At 42.8% G+C, this 17,751-nt stretch overlaps 1 protein-coding gene across 4 annotated transcripts in view; it reads left to right on the forward strand.

The window, feature by feature from the left end:
* Positions 1–17,751, forward strand: part of TMEM117 (transmembrane protein 117) — a 239,251-nt gene that overhangs the window by 140,179 nt on the left and 81,321 nt on the right. For all 4 annotated transcript variants that reach the window (XM_030480479.1, XM_030480480.1, XM_030480478.1 and 1 more), the window contains exon 5: positions 17,056–17,153. In XM_030480479.1, the coding sequence (XP_030336339.1) occupies positions 17,056–17,153 (98 nt within the window). The remainder of the gene's footprint in view (positions 1–17,055; positions 17,154–17,751) is intronic.

The following is a 17,751-nucleotide window of genomic DNA, read 5'->3' on the forward strand; positions in this document are numbered from 1 at the left end:
TTATAGTGCATAAGGCTGAATAACAACTCTATATTAAGGATTGTGTTCTCAAGTGTGTGTAGAAGTGGAACAATTTTCCTTCCGTTCTCTTTGAATGTTCTGTTTGCCCAGAGATCCTAGCATTCTTTTAGTTCTTATTAAACTAAAGCAACAAAAATACAAAGTTCTACCTATGCTCAGATAACTAAGCATTTTGGTTAAAGACTTTTCTATAGCCAAGGGGATGCAAGAAAGCAGTGTTACTACCAATCATTTCTAGCCATGCTTGACTTCCCGCCTGCAAAACCTGGTATCTACTTACTATCCAATTGGCTATGGAATATCTTTCAGCACAAGTCCAGAAAGAAGTGTAAAATCCTGTCCAGAGGGTTAAAACAATTTGTCTCAGCTCCCATCTTGCTGTACCTCCTTTTCCAAAACACCCTTTAGCAACCCAACTAGTACTTAAGAATTCTTCACAAACCACTATCCCTTGTGTGTCTTCAATATTCTTCCCAAACAGGGATCAGAGTGACACATTGTCAATTGTATCCATTAATGTTTCATAACCAGCTTTCCCTTTTGGTATTTATTATACAAAAAGATACCAATATTCTCAGTTGTTAAAAATCGTAATATTTTGTCTTTACTCTGCAGTAGCAGGATTTTTATCTGAAAGCCAAAGTTTGGAGTGTTATGTGACTGCAAGAGTGTCTTATCTTCCACTTCATTTCAAGACATCATATTTTGTGGGAGGTCTTTGAAAACACAAATCTTAATACCTGAATACAAATAAAAGGAAACTGAATGATGTTGTCTTTCTTAGTTTGGTATATCTGAGCTGAGCCAATAACACCGTTTTAAGGGAATAGCAAAATCACTATGCTTGAAACCCTTAAGGCCTCCAATATGACTTTTTTTAATAGAGACAATTTAAGTGATTATCTCAGTTTTCTGAATAATTAATCCCGAAAGTTCCCTATTCAGGGAATAGGGACATCATTTTGTGTTCATCTTTTAACACTGAGAATACCTTGAACAATCCCAATACAGTTTGAGTACTCATTATTTCTTGGCTTTCTGAAAAGATACTACATTCCTTTTGAAATTTTTTGATGGGTATTTTTACATTTTAATTATAATTTGAAGTGTTAAAAAATTGACTGTTCAAGAACACGATCTGACTTTTTCAAAGCGAAGTATTTGTTACTCAGAATAGCAAGTGACACTGCAACAGTCTGGAGATTTTCCTCTGTTTAAGTGGAATCAGAATTAACCACCTTCCACTGAGTGCCTTCTGTGGACACTCTTTATTCTGTAAGACCAAAGTAATTCTTTTAAAGAGGATTAGACAAAACTGTGACCATGCCTACAGCTGAAGTGCAGAATTGCACAGGAAATGTGGACAAATAGAAGGATTTCTAAATTGTTGGTGGATTATATTCTCAATATGGTTGTAGCTTCAGTATAAAAGGGTAATTCAAAACAATTAATGATGTTTTCCATAAATCTGCAAAGGACCAGGATCTGAGCAGAAAATTACTATGTTTGTATAATCCCCTGTAGTATGATAAAGAAAATACTGTGAAGAGCCATTGGAAGGTTTTTCAGAAGTGCTTCATGAATTTTTGCAGTTTGTTTTCTGTTAACAGTTTTTGTTTTCAAATTAGTATTTCTATGTCCTGGGTTCAGATATAGCAGTCCTTTTTCTCCTTCTTACTAGCTGGTGCAGTGCTGTGTTTTTTAACTTTCAGCCTGGGAACAACGCTGATAACACCGATGTTTTTAGTTGTTGCTAAGTAATGTTTACTCCGACCAAGGACTTTCTCAGTCTCATGCTTTGCCAGGGAGGAGGGGAAGCCGGGAGAAAGCAGAGACAGGACACCTGACCCAAACTAGCCAAAGGGGTATTCCATACCACAGCACGTCATGCCCGGTATATAAACCGCGGGGAGTTACCCGGAAGGCCCAGATCACTGCTTGGGTCGGGCTGGATATCGGTCGGCGGGTGATGAGCAATTGTGTCCTCTCCCCTTGTTATTTCAGTAATCGTTATTATCATTGGTGGTAGCAGTAGTGGTTTTGTATTATACCTTAGTTGCGGGACTGCTCTTATCTCAACCCGTGGGAGTTGCATTCTTCCCATTCTCCTCCCCATCCCTCCAGGAGCGGGGGGAGGAAGAAGGAGGGGAGTGAGCGAGCAGCTGTGTGGTTCCGAGTTACTGGCTGGGCTCAAACCATGACAGTTCTTTGTGGCACCCAACGTGGGGCTCGAAGGGTTGAGATAACGACAGATCTGACCAGAGTGTGTCTAATCATATTTGTGATAAGCATTCATTGTTACTACTCGTCACAATGGTGATTTATTGGCTCTCAGAGTTAGAATCATAGAATCATAGAATTGTAAGGGTTGGAAAGGACCTTAAGATCATCCAGTTCCAACCCCCCTGCCATGGGCAGGGACACCTTGCCCTAAACCATGTGGTTCAAGGCTCTGTCCAACCTGGCCTTGAACACTGCCAGGGATGGAGCATCCACAACCTCCCTGGGCAACCCATTCCAGTGCTTCACCACCCTCACTGTAAAGAACTTCTTCCTTATATCTAATCTAAACTTCCCCTGTTGAAGTTTGAACCCATTACCCCTTGTCCTACCACTACAGTCCCTAACAAAGAGTCCCTCCCCAGCATCCTTGTAGACCCCCTTCAGATACTGGAAGGCTGCTATGAGGTCACCACGCAGCCTTCTCTTCTCCAGGCTGAACAGCCCCAACTCTCTCAGCCTGTCTTCATACGGGAGGTGCTCCAGCCCTCTTATCATCCTCGTGGCCCTCCTCTGGACTCGCTCCAACAGCTCCATGTCCTTTTTATGTTGAGGACACCAGAACTGTACACAGTGCTCCAAGTGAGGTCTCACAAGAGCAGAGTAGAGGGGCAGGATCACCTCCTTCAACCTGCTGGTCACGCTTCTTTTGATGCAGCCCAGGATACGGTTGGCTTTCTGGGCTGCAAGCGCACACTGCCAGCTCATGTTAAGCTTCTCATCAACCAACACCCCCAAGTCCTTTTCTGCAGGGCTGCTCTGAATCTCTTCTCTGCCCAACCTGTAGCAGTGCCTGGGATTGCCCCGACCCAGGTGTAGGACCTTACACTTGGCTTGGTTAAACTTCATGAGGTTGGCATCGGCCCACCTCACAAGCGTGTCAAGGTCCCTCTGGATGGCATCCCTTCCCTCCAGCGTATCAACCGAACCACACAGCTTGGTGTCGTTGGCAAACTTGCTGAGGGCGCACTCAATCCCACTGTCCATGTCACCGACAAAGATGTTGAACAGGACCGGTCCCAACACCGATCCCTGAGGGACACCACTTGTTACAGGTTTCCAACTGGACATCGAGCCATTTATGACAACTCTTTGCGTGCGGCCATCGAGCCAGTTTTTTATCCACCGAGTGGTCCATCTATCAAATTGATGTCTCTCCAATTTAGAGACAAGGATGTCGTGCGGGAAGGAGTTGTTGCACTTGATCTCAGAGTTTCAGCATGTTGTACCTTACTTACAGCCAGTATTTGCTGTTTTAGTGTTTATTGGCTGGGGGGCCTGGGCTAAGGTTCTTGTTTCACTGTACTTCATGGTAATGGCTTGCAATACAATAGACTCATTGATCTTGAAACTGGCCTGGTTTGTGCTTCCAGTGTGGCCATCACCTCTATACTTTGGGAGGTGTATAATGAAATTTTTTAGCAATTGCATATCTTTTTTTTTCTCCTCGGGGGGTCAACCTGTGAAGGAGGCATTCCCTTACACCCCCCATTCCCCCACGAGCCTATTTGCAACAGCATTAGGTTTTGGATGGCCTTTGAATACCTTTGAGACCTGCCTGCTGATTGTGCTGGGGATCAGCATGTTGGCAAACATACGGAGTATGTTTTACCCACAGCCGTCCTGCCCTGGGATCACCCTATTTCGTCTGATCTCAAAAGTTAAGCAGTATCGGGTTCAAATCTGGTCTAGGGTGAGATGACGATACAGGAGGACCACCAAGAGATTTTCCCTGAGGCTGGACAGCCATGAGTGGCAGGGTGTGGGGGATAGTATGGGCAAGTATCTAGGCCAGTGGGCCCCTCCAGTGCTTTGGAACTTCACCACTGAACAAGTGCAACATCCGGAAAAACTAGTAAAACACTTAAACGAGGTGTGCTGTCGTCCTGGTTATACTAGAGAGAGACAACTCACTGCAACGTGCTGGGGCTTGGCCTACGCCTACAGAGCCCTGCTCAACACTATTCAGCACCTTCAAAGGGAAAAAAATGTCTCTGGATCTGATGGCAAAGCAACAGACAACGCAGCTACTCCAACTACAAGCACAGCAGCTACTCAAACCCTGACCACAACAGACAACGCAACTACTCCAACTTCGAATACAGCAGCTACACCAACCCCGTTCCCCCACCAGCCTATTTGCAACAGCAGTTGAGAGTTCTGAAGGTTTTAGATGGCCTTTGAGTACCCTTGAGACCTGCCTGCTGATTGTGCTGGGGATCAGCATGTTGGCAAACATACGGAGTGTGTTTTACCCACGGCCATCCCGTCGTAGGAACATCCTATTTCGTTTAATCTCAAAAATTCAGCAGTATCAGGTTCGAATCTGGTCTAGGGTTAGACGACGATATAGGAGGACCACCAGGAGATTTTCCCTGAGGCTGGACAGTTATGAGTGGCAGGGTGTGTGGGATAGTATGGGCAAGTATCTAGGCCAGTGGGCCCCTCCAGTGCTTTGGAACTTCACCACTGAACAAGTGCAACATCCGGAAAAACTAGTAAAACACTTAAACGAGGTGTGCTGTCGTCCTGGTTATACCAGAGAGGGACAAATCTTGGCAACGTGCTGGGGCTTGGCCTATGCCTACAGAGCCCTGCTCAACACTATCCAGCACCTTCAAAGGGAAAAAAATGTCTCTGGATCTGATGGCGAAGCAACAGACAACGCAGCTATGCCAACTACAAGCACAGCAGCTACTCAGACCCTGACCACAAAAGACAACACAGCTACTCCAAGTACAGCAGCTACATCAACCCCAGTGACAAGCACAGCAGCTACTCAAACCCCGACAGCAACAGTCAATGTGGCTACCCCAAGCACCGCAGCTACACCAACCCCAGTGACAAGCACAGTAGCTACTCAAACCCCAACAGCAACAGACAATGCAGCTGTTACTCAACTCCCAAGCAGAACAGCTGCAGCAACCCCGGCAACAGACACTGCAGCCACTCCAACCCTAGTGGCAGACGCTACAGCCACTCCAATCCTAGTGGCAGACAGTGCAGCCACTCCAACCACAGTGACAAACACTGCCGCTAAACCAAATGGCCTATTTGTGACAATATCTGCTGCCCCTGTAAGCAAAAGCAAATGAGAGGCACAAAGAGCAACCCGTGAAGCGGAGAAAGATGAAGACCCAATGCCATTACTACACGGAACAGCACCTGAACAAGAGTTACTACTACGTGGATCAGAGGAAGAGGATGAAGAAGAAGAGGTGACTTCTCGACCCCGGACCTCAACCGAGCTACAGAATATGCAAAAAGATTTCACCCGTCTTCCAGGGGAGCACATTGTCACCTGGTTGCTCCGATGCTGGGACAATGGGGCCGACGGTCACGAACTAGAAGGTAAGGAAGCCAAGCAGCTGGGATCACTTGCTAAGGAAGGAGGAATTGACAAAGCGATTGCAAGAGAGAAGCGAGCCCTCAGTCTTTGGAGGCGGCTCCTGGCAGCTGTGAAGGAAAGGTTTCCCTACAAAGACGATATTACGAATCGCTCAGCCAACTGGACCACGATAGAGAAAGGCATCCAGTCCCTGAGGGAATCAGCCATCATAGAGATGATCTATCGTAGGCCGGATGCCAGGAACACATCCATAGATCCAGATGAAGTCGAATGTACACGACCCATGTGGCGGAAACTTACACGGAGTGCACCATCATTATATGCCCACACATTAGCATCAATGACCTGGAATGATGGAGTATCACCAACAGTGGATTACCTGATTCGTCAACTCTGAGAGTTCGAAGACAATCTCACCCCTTCCATCATTTCAGCTGTGGAAAAACTGTCCCAGGAGTTCAAACAATTGAGAGACGATTTATCCGATCTATCCAGCTCCCCACGTGTACCAACCCATGTCTCAACTATTAACAGAAGACGCCCTACTGCTCGAGAAAGAAAATATAGGAGGTACACGCCACGGGCCACCCTATGGTTTTACCTGCGGGATCATGGAGAAGACATGAGAAAGTGGGATGGAAAACCTACCTCAGTTCTGGAGCAACAGGTGCGTGAACTGAAGAGGAGAACAATGGTCAAGGATGATCCTCCCAGGAAAGCTGCTGCTTCAGTCTCTGGTGACCAGTTTCCCAGATGGAGTGGAAGAGCCGATTTTACTCCAGCTCCTGTGATTAGGAATACTAATCCCTTTCTACAAGATGTAAGAAGACAACCTTGTGATTACTATTAGAGAGACCCTGCCTCCAGCCAGGTGGAGGAGAGGGATAATCGGATTTACTGGACTGTGTGGATCAAATGGCCTGGCACATCAGTCCCACAGAAGTATAAGGCTCTAGTAGATACCAGTGCACAGCGCACCCTGGTGCCATCAAGGTATCAAGGAGTGGAACCCATTTATATTTCTGGAGTGACAGGAGGATCCCAAGAGTTAACTGTACTGGAAGCTGAAATCAGCCTGACTGGGAGGAAGCGGCAAAAGCACCCCATTGTGACTGGCCCAGGGGCTCCATGCATCCTTGGCATAGACTATCTCAGGAGAGGGTACTTCAAAGACCCAAATGGGTATAGATGGGCTTTTGGTATCGCTGCCTTGGAGACAGAGGAAATTAAGCAGCTGTCCACCTTACCCGGTCTCTCAGAGGATCCTTCTGTTGTGGGGTTGCTGAAGGTCGAAGAACAACAAGCGCCAATTGCGACCACAACAGTGCACCGGCGGCAATATCGCACCAACCGAGACTCCTTGATTCCCATCCAGAACACCTGCAATACATTGATGACATCATCGTGTGGGGTGATACAGAGGAAAAAGTTTTTGGGAAAGGGAGGAAGATAATCCAAATCCTGCTGCAGACCGGTTTTGCCATAAAACGGAGTAAGGTCTAGGGACCTGCACAGGAGATTCAATTTTGGGGAATAAAATGGCAAGATGGACGTCGCCAGATCCCCATAGATGTGATCAACAAGATAACAGCAATGTCTCCACCAACTAACAAGAAAGAAACGCAAGCTTTCTTAGGTGTTGTGGGGTTCTGGAGAATGCACATCCCAAATTGCAGTTTGATTGTAAGCCCTCCCTATCACGTGACCTGAAAGAAGAATGATTTCAAATGGGGCCCTGAGCAACAACAAGCCTTTGAACAAATTAAATGAGAAATAGATCATGCAGTAGCCCTTGGACCAGTCCGGGTCGGGCCAGATGTGAAAAATGTGCTCTATACCGCAGCTGGGGAGAATGGTCCTACCTGGAGCCTCTGGCAGAAAGCTCCAGGGGAGACTCGAGGTCAACCCCTCGGCTTTTGGAGTCGGGGGTATAAAAGATCCGAGGCCACCTACACTCTCACTGAAAAAGAGATACTGGCAGCCTATGAAGGGGTTCGAGCTGCCTCAGAAGTGATCGGAACTGAAGCGCAGCTCCTCCTGGCACCCTGGTTGCCTGTGCTGGGCTGGATGTTCAAAGGCAGGGTCTCCTCTACGCATCATGCAACTGATGCTACATGGTGTAAGTGGGCAGCACTAATTACACAACGAGCTCAAATAGGAAATCCCAGTCGTCCAAGAATTCTAGAAGTCATCATGGACTGGCCAGAGGGCAAAGATTTTGGGATGTCACCAGAAGAGGAGGTGATGCATGCTGAAGAGGCCCCACCATATAATGAACTGTCAGAGAGTGAAAAGCAATATGCCTTGTTTACTGATGGGTCCTGCTGTATTGTGGGAAAGCATCGGAGATGGAAGGCAGCTGTGTGGAGTCCCCTGTGACAAGTTGCAGAAACTGCTGAAGGAGAGGGTGAATCGAGTCAGTTTGCAGAGGTGAAAGCCATCCAGCTGGCCTTGGACATTGCTGAACAAGAAAAATGGCCAGTACTTTATCTCTATACTGACTCATGGATGGTGGCAAATGCCCTGTGGAGGTGATTGCAGCAATGGAAGCAGAGCAACTGGCAACGCAGAATTAAACCCATCTGGGCTGCTGCATTGTGGCAAGATATCGCTGCCCAGGTGCAGAAGCTGGTGGTGAAGGTACGCCATCTTGGGTACGTAGATGCTCATGTACCCAAGAGTCGGGCCACTGAGGAACACCAGAACAACCAGCAAGTGGATAAAGCTGCTAAGATTGAAGTGGCTCAGATGGACTTAGATTGGCAACAGAAGAGTGAACTATTTTTAGCCCGGTGGGCCCATGACACCTCAGGCCATCAAGGCAGAGATGCAACATATAGATAGGCTCGTGATCGAGGGGTGGACTTAACGATGGACACTATTGCCCAGGTTATTCACGAATGTGAAACATGTGCTGCAATTAAGCAAGCCAAGCGGTTAAAGCCTCTCTGGTATGGAGGACGATGGCTGAAGTACAAGTATGGGGAGGCCTGGCAGATTGACTATATTACACTCCCACCAACCCGCCAAGGCAAGCGCTATGTGCTTACCATGGTGGAAGCAACCACCGGCTGGCTGGAAACATACGCTGTGCCCCACGCCACTGCCCAGAAGACTATCCTGGGCCTTGAGAAACAAGTCTTGTGGCGACACGGCACCCCAGAGAGAATTGAGTCAGACAATGGGACTCATTTCCGGAACAACCTTATAGACACTTGGGCCAAAGAGCATGGCATTGAGTGGGTATATCACATCCCCTACCATGCACCAGCCTCTGGGAAAATCGAACGGTACAATGGGCTGTTAAAAACTACACTGAGAGCAATGGGTGGTGGGACTTTCAAACACTGGGATACACATTTACCAAAAGCCACCTGGTTGGTCAACAGTAGGGGATCTGCCAACAGGGCTGGCCCAGCCCAGTCAGAACTTTTACGTACTGTAGAGGGGGATAAAGTTCCTGTGGTGCACATAAAGAATTTGTTGGGGAAGACAGTCTGGGTTATTCCTGCTTCAGGTAAAGGCAAACCCACTCATGGGGTTGCTTTTGCTCAGGGACCTGGATATACTTGGTGGGTAATGCGGGAAGATGGGGAAGTCCGATGTGTACCTCAAGGGGATTTGATTTTGGGGGAAAACAGCCAATGAACTCAATTGTACGCTGTTGCCTGCTCTATAACACTTTTATAGCCCACCAGCTAGATATCTTCAGGTCGCCAGCAACTCACCCTGACTTCCCTCCGATCATCACCTCAACATAGAATGATTTTTGCGGAAACCAGATGAGCTCAGCAGTGACCAGACGAATTTGGTGGTGTCATCAGCAGGCAACAACCCAACACTACATACCGTCCCTCCTGCCCTGAAGGACTATTACAAGAGATGGAACCTGACATCATGGACTGGATGAATTCAGCAATTTTACAGGGATTGATCCATGGACTAGGGAATGATATCTTTCTCTGTGTGTGGGTGTGGGTGTATATATATGTGTATATATGGGACAGGGGTGATGGTGTGTTGAGAGATGTGGGATCTGAGCATGACGTGAATGGTATGGAATAAGGGGTGGATACTGTCCTGGGTTCAGCTATAGCAGTCGTTTTTCTCCTTCTTAGTAGCTGGTGCAGTGCTGTGTTTTTAACTTTCAGCCTGGGAACAACGCTGATAACACCAATGTTTTTAGTTGTTGCTAAGTAATGTTTACTCCGACCAAGGACTTTCTCAGTCTCATGCTTTGCCAGGGAGGAGGGGAAGCCGGGAGGAAGCAGAGACAGGACACCTGACCCAAACTAGCCAAAGGGGTATTCCATACCACAGCACGTCATGCCCAGTATATAAACCGGGGGGAGTTACCCGTGTCGTGGTTTGAGCCCAGCCGGTAACTCAGAACCACACAGCCGCTCGCTCACTCCCTGCCCCCCACCTTCTTCCTCCCCCCGCTCCCGGAGGGATGGGGAGGAGAATGGGAAGAATGTAACTCCCACGGGTTGAGATAAGAGCAGTCCCGCAACTAAGGTATAATACAAAACCACTACTGCTACCACCAATGATAATAATGATTACTGAAATAACAAGGGGAGAGGATACAATTGCTCACCACCCGCCGACCGATACCCAGCCCGACCCGAGCAGTGATCAGGCCTTCCGGGTAAACTCCCCCGGTTTATATACCGGCATGACGTGCTGTGGTATGGAATACCCCTTTGGCTAGTTTGGGTCAGGTGTCCTGTCTCTGCTTTCTCCCGGCTTCCCCTCCTCCCTGGCAAAGCATGAGACTGAGAAAGTCCTTGGTCGGAGTAAACATTACTTAGCAACAACTAAAAACATCGGTGTTATCAGCGTTGTTCCCAGGCTGAAAGTTAAAAAAACACAGCACTGCACCAGCTACTAAGAAGGAGAAAATGACTGCTATAGCTGAACCCAGGACAACCCGGAAGGCCCAGATCACTGCTCGGGTCGGGCTGGGTATCGGTCGGCGGGTGGTGAGCAATTGTATCCTCTCCCCTTGTTATTTCCCTTATCGTTATTATCATTGGTGGTAGCAGTAGTGGTTTTGTATTATACCTTAGTTACTGGGCTGCTCTTATCTCAACCCGTGGGAGTTACGTTCTTCCGATTCTCCTCCCCATCCCTCCGGGAGCAGGGTTAGGAAGAAGGGGGGGAGTGAGCGAGTGGCTGTGTGGTTCCGAGTTACCGGCTGGGCTCAAACCACGACACTAGAAATTAGGAGAGACTTGTTTTGTGCAGGATTGCTCTCATTCCCTACTTAGAGTGAAAATATAGTCATATAGTAGCTGTGTTTGCAGAACAGAAAAGGCCATGTAAAGGAAGTTTCAAGTTCCCCTTTACTTACTCTGAAGCTACCACTTCTCTGTGCCAGTCATTGTAAAGAAGTGAAATGGATTGAAACCACTCTGAGCTGTCCGTACATTACAGCTCTGAATCAACCAGAAGACAAGCACACATCAGCACATGGAGGTGGATTTTTGTTTAATTAGACTCTTTGTTCTGGTGAGAGGAAGCAGGTGGGTGTCTCAGTAGAGTGGCCTGTGTGTCTCCTGTATGTCACTGGGGACCTCCCAATGTTCAGATGATTCTGTGGCTTAGGTGCCTGGTTTTGAGAGAGTGGTGGAAGACAGAGGGTAAACATCAGAGCTTGAAATCCTATCCTTCATTTTTTCTTTTAATGGATTATTTCATTTTTATGAGGTTCTGCATGATGTAGACACCAACAGAGATTTTTGAAAGATGTGCTTATGCTACTTATATTTACTGTAGTTAACATTTGCTGTTGATCTAGAACACATTGTGTAGAGTGAAAACAATTCCCAACAAACAAGTGCCAAAACACACCCATTATATCTCACATTCATTCATCCTTCTCCACAAGAAGATACCTCCTCAATAGTCACCAAGTGGAAGTTCAATAGAGAAGAGCAACATCTGGAATTATTCATTAGTGATATGCTCTTGTCAGAAATTACTGTGGCAAATGTTTCTTCATCTTTCACTACCTCACTTGCCATAGAATCAGCCTAACACTATGTCCTCAGTGCAAGTGTTGCCTGTACATTTGTTGGGCTTCTGTCGTCCATTAGCTTACTGTATGTAATTAAAAAGTATTAGTGGGAAAGGGAAAGGCAGATGAAAAAGCACCAAGTGGCGTATGTGTTTTAATTTATGGACACACAACTTCCTTCTGAAGTGTAAGAGCTATAACTGTTGGACCAGCAAATGATAATCTTCTGGCACATCAAAACATAGACCGTACAGAAGAAGTTGCATTGAGAATTTACAAGTCTAACTGTGAGCCTCTGAGGGCATCATGATACAAATAAAAATTATGCTGCTGCCCAAGAGTAAGAAATGGCCCATGCAGAAAGCTGTCTGCATCTCTAATAGCACATGAATTCATGCAAGTCTTACCAAGAAAATTGTTAGATGGAGATGTTGAAAGAAGACAGGCCAGCAATTAAATTCCATAAGTAGAAAGCCTTGTCAGCAGTGTGAACATCTGAGCAGGTCCTGTTTTAGAGTGAAGACAAGAAGGTACATCTTTATAACAGAACTTACTTGAAGAATGTTGAGGTCCAGAAAAGCCTTCTTCTTTTCATTGACTATAAGAAGAATCTACGTTGGTCTAGATGCGTATGGCATGTGTGCACCAAATATGGCGTGACTTCTGTCTCTGGCTTTTTACCAAAACCACCTTAATAAAATATGGTGTGGCTTTATGTCTCACACTATCTGTAATATGTGATATTACTCAAACCTCTGCTTCTGCTTTTGAAACACTAATAAGGAATCAGTAAAGCAAGAAAAAAGTAGTCTTCTGGAACATGGTGTCAACGGTTATATAAACAGCAAGTGCTTGCCACATGGCAGCCTGTATATTTTTTGCATATATAGAGTGATTTATGTGCACAGTAGGGACTTGAAACATGATAGGAAATGAGACAGCACAGCTTAGAATTTTTTTTGCAGAAGGCCTACGTAAATTATACAATTGTCTTTAACAGTTATTTGTATTTATGAAGTGTCAAGGAATTTCAAATTAAAAGAAATTACTCTTCTTTTTTGTTTGTTTTAGATGTATGTTTTTTAAAAGCAAAATTTATTCAGGAATTATTTTTGCTCCCTAACTCACCTTTTGATACCTTAAGTAGTTTTTTACCACAAATGGATTGTAGTCTAGACACTGGCTTTATGGAGCATTCTGTCCTAACTCAATTTGGAAACTGAAAGGAAGTGCTAGCAGGGGCGACTTTCCCAAGGTCGAGCCTAAAGTGTGTGTGTGTGTATATATATATATATATTTAGTTGTTCTTGTCTTGTTGATGAGTTGTTATCCCTGCATGGGTTATGACTGGCAGAAACTGCTATCATAATATTCAAAACCTAAATAAAGATCTGCTGGCTAAAAAAGAACAGGCTTTCTGCTTCCTCAGTGGGTGACAAAATAAACATGCAAGGATCAGTAAAGATGGCAATAATTAATATAAGCCTCTTCAATGCTTGTACAAAATAAGTTCTTTTACTGCTTTTGGTGGAAATTCAGATGTAAAACAGGGCATGTGTGCAAATGCTGAGGATCAGGAGGATCAGGAGAATAGCTAGTAAAAGCAACACTCTGGAAACATTTTATTGGTGAAAAATATGCAAATGCACAAAATAATACTGGGGCCTGTTGTGGAAGCAACAGAAGTAATAATATTTAATATATTTAATGTATTAATTATATTAAATAACCATATGTTATTTATCATTCATACTGATCACTGAATTGTGACAGCAAATTAATGTTTTTTGGGATTTACCTGTAGTTAAATAATATGTGCTGGTAAGACAAAAACAATATGCTGGCTCTGACTAAAATGAGGAAAGCAATTTAAGAGTAAGATTGAAGGGGCCATATTTGTCTTCATTTTTGCTGTTGCTTTGAAAATGCAAACATAAAAAGAATTCTTACAATTAAATTAAAGGAGAAATAACTCAATGGCGAGCTTGATTTTTTTCAGTAGGAATGAAACTACCCTAGAATGTTAGAAAAGGTAGAAAGTAGACAAAACACTTTAAAATCTAGCAGTGTATTCACAGCTGATTATTAATATTTAGCTTGAGGAAATATCATCCACCTTATAGATCAGTAAAGGCCTAAGTACAAACCATGTTGTTAACATTTGTTTTCAAACATTTACACACTTTGTGTTTTCCAAAATGCAACAGAGTGGATTAAAATAAATTAATAGTTATTTCTGAAGGATATGTAACAAAGTTTTCAACAGTTCTGCTCAACTGCCAAAACAATTTAGTAATTAAAGGTGGCATTTTATATTATCATTGTGTAAGCCATGGAAGTGCTGAGGTATGATCCATAGATGACAGTTTTCTCCCTAACATCCAGATGAAAAGAAGCATAAAAGCATTTTCCTTATAGGTTACTTTTGATACATTAAGTAGACAGCTCTGCAGTTTTTTAAATATCTCAAGATGAAGACAAAAATGATGGATAGAAGCTTTTAATGACTGAATACTAAATGTTTTCCTGGTTTGGTATGCGATTACCATGATGTAGTACAGTACTGGAAGACAGAGAGATGATAAAGAATTGATGTGTAGTTAGTGGGACACCTATATATAGCTCTTACCTAAAAGCACGTAACAACAGAGCAAAGGGAGCGTATGCACTCAGTGGTGCACATTAGCTCTCACTGACTTCACACTCTGACTTTTCTCAGGAAACATAACTACTTTAACTCGATTTAGCCCCACACTCTAGAAAAAAATGCATAATTTTCAGAAACACATAAGCAGTGTTGAGTCTTTGCAAAAGATATTGATTAGTTCTTTTGATGGGGAATGATGTGCTGCATGAAAAACAGCAATGTGCATGCACCTGCCCTGGAAAACTGGAAATTTATCGTTCATATTGATCACTGAATTGTGACAGCAAATTAATGTTTTTTGGGATTTACCTATTGTTAAAATAATACTTGCTGGTAAGACAAGAACAATGTCTTGTCTTGGACCTGCCCGACACTATGGCATCCTTACAGTTCCTGAAAACTTTTAGAATTTATGATACTCATTCTTATCAATTAACTTCCTCAGTTGCAGGACTGAAAATAGTGTTTCTTGAGAAGAGTTTTGGGGGAGAATGAAAAAGTTTTTCATTTTCATTCCTGAGTATTAGCAGTGTTATCAAATACAGTCCACTAAAATAGAGAGAGGTGTTTTCTGGCCAGTAATTGTGCTGTGAAATACAAAAAGAAAGGCAAAACTACACACTCACACATCTCTTTATACCGAGTTGGGTAAATTAAATTAAAATTTATATTTTTCTTTTTCTAAAAACTTCATTCTAACAGCAGCAATGAGTTTTTCATGCTCCTATCTAAAACTTGTTCACACTATGGCAGTGTTGAGTGCTTTTCTTCTGTGAGCCATTTTCCAGAGTGACTGTCCTTGACCAAACCAGAAAATGAATTTTATTTCTCTAATGCAAAAGGTAATTGGATTTCTCTTTACGGAATTCATTCCTTTAATGGCTGTCTCTGCTTCAGCCAATTTAGCTGCAACTGACCTGACATTGATCTGGTGATATGACTTTAAATAAATGCCAAAGCTGGGAGATGATAGACCAACTGTCTGGTATCAGAAAGAACATTTCTTGCCTCATCTTGCCATTTTCCTCAGAAAATGTCTCCTTCTTGAATGTCAGTCTTATGAAACATGCTACTCTAAAAATTGGTCATAAAGTGGCAGATTGTGTCCTTCTAACAAGTATAATAAGTATTTCCTAGAAAGCATCTGAAGAAAATTTGAAGATTGAATAAACCTCTTGAAATATTTGTCCTTCTTTGCCAAGTATTCATTACTATGTAGACTCTTCCTAAGAAAAAGTGTTCTAAAGTAGTGAAATAAATCTTTACAGAGGTCTTGTTCAGCACTACATATTTATCAAATATATATTTAGATGAGGGGATCTTATAAAAGGTATCATAGCAATGCTGATCTGAGAACATACTTACCTACAGAAAACAATTAGTAAAGGTGGTATTTTGGATACAATCTGTTCTTTCTTCAGGCAAGAATTAATAAAATCACGAAATATGTATTTCTATTTATTAACATAGTCATTATAGCTTTGAACCCAACCTTCAGGCTAATAGCTAGCACTTTTAACCCCAAATGGGACCTCAGAACCAAAATTTAGAAGTTGAATGTAGTTTATATGTAGTTTTAATTAATCATGGGTCATGTGTGCCTTTATATAAACACTGTTGTTGATTGAAAGTGGTAGCTCGCACTCTGGATAGTAAACTGGATTTAAAAATCTCTGTAATATCGAAAAAATGTAGTGGAAAATAAAACAAGAAAATTTGACTTCAATTTAAAGTTATTTCCTTCTGAAATCTTATTAAGAGTTATTTTATACGAATCAAAATTTTCCACTGTGTACTGATACCAATGACAGATAGTAAGAATTTGTTTTACATATCTGTATTTTGAAGCAGGTGCTTACCTCTATTTCATTATGATTTCACTTATCTCTTGACCTTTATGTATGGGTAGGTTTTCCACTCTTCTGGACTCTTTTGCACAATGGAATTGATAAGTTTACTGTAATGTAACTTTCATGCTTTTTAGTTACAGTTTAACTTGAAGTAATGGATATGAAAACACAGCTTCCCAAGGGTGCAAGTGCTGAGGATATTCACCTCCTCATTTAGCTAAAAGTCATTTTAATACTTATGTGCACCACCCAGAAGTAGTGTATGCATATGAGTCTCTGGGACAGAGAAATAGATGGTCTCTTTATGATAGGAATTATGAAAATGAGAATAAATATTTCATACTTTTTAAATTTTGTGCAAGTTTTAAGGGGGTTTTGTATCTCTAGTCCAAGTGTCTTTTCTTACTGATACCATGAAGCGAGAGGAGATTATAAATGGCATATAGTGCTTAATTCACAGGCTGACACTCCTTGGCTGGAGTTCTGATTTCAAGAGTGGAAATTCTGCTGATGCTGCTCTCAGGGAAGTGGGTCCCCTCTCCCAGGTTGGACCAGAAAGCTTCGTAGCCATAAGGGTACATAGCTTATGTACTGTAGGTTGCTGTGACTTTTAGACCAGTTCCTCTTCTTTTCTTATGTTTGGATCTCACAGTTTCCTTGTTTCTCAAGGAGTTGCATGCACATCTGGGTCAGAATGTGTAGGCCAGTAAACTTTATCATGATTGCAAATAATACTAGAGATACTATTTTTCTACTGTTCAACTTATAAAATTATCAGAACTGAAACAATTGTTTCATACATAAAATGAAGTGTTCTTAAAGTCCTTGTTAGAACTTTCTTTTGTGACACCAGTTTACCTGTATATTATTTCTTCTTTCCCTGTAGGTCACAGATATGATGCTTCAGGACAAGCCCTACCCAGATTGGGGAAAGTCTGCCAGAGCTTTCTGGAAGAAAGGAAACATTAGGATCATTTTATTCTGGTAGGAAAAGAGTAAAATCAAATTATTAGAAGTGAACCTTTGCTAAAACATCAAAAAATATATCTTCTAATTGTCTGTGGCAGTATAAGGAAATATAAACAGAATATATGGCTGGAAAAAAATGAAACTTGGTCTAACAAAAAAAATTACAAAAGCTGTACATGAGTGAACAACTCCTAATCCAAATAGTTGGTGTGAAAATAACTCAAAATTTGACTTATACTGGAGTTTTTGTTATATCTTTGGCACTGTTTATAAGTGAGTTGCAAAATTTTTGCTATGTGTGTTGTTATTGGGTGTGTCATTGTCAGTCTTTGTAGCTAAGGTAAGTAGATATGTTAATGTCCTTTTGTGACCATGAAATTAATTATAGTAATTCTTTGAATTAACACAGGGATAGGATTTCAAATCAAGTGAAAAATCAAGTGAAAAAAATATTAAAAAATTAATGCAAAATAATATGAGGGATAAGCATTTATTTGACCACAAATATAGCCTCTTGCAGCTAAATTCAGGCCAAGTGTAACTGCTGAAACAGAACACAAATTGTGGCGGGAAAAATGGAAAGTGGAAAATGTTTAGTCTAAGAATCAGTCTG

Source organism: Strigops habroptila, chromosome 3 (assembly GCF_004027225.2).
Source record: "Strigops habroptila isolate Jane chromosome 3, bStrHab1.2.pri, whole genome shotgun sequence".
Classification (NCBI taxonomy): domain Eukaryota; kingdom Metazoa; phylum Chordata; class Aves; order Psittaciformes; family Psittacidae; genus Strigops; species Strigops habroptila.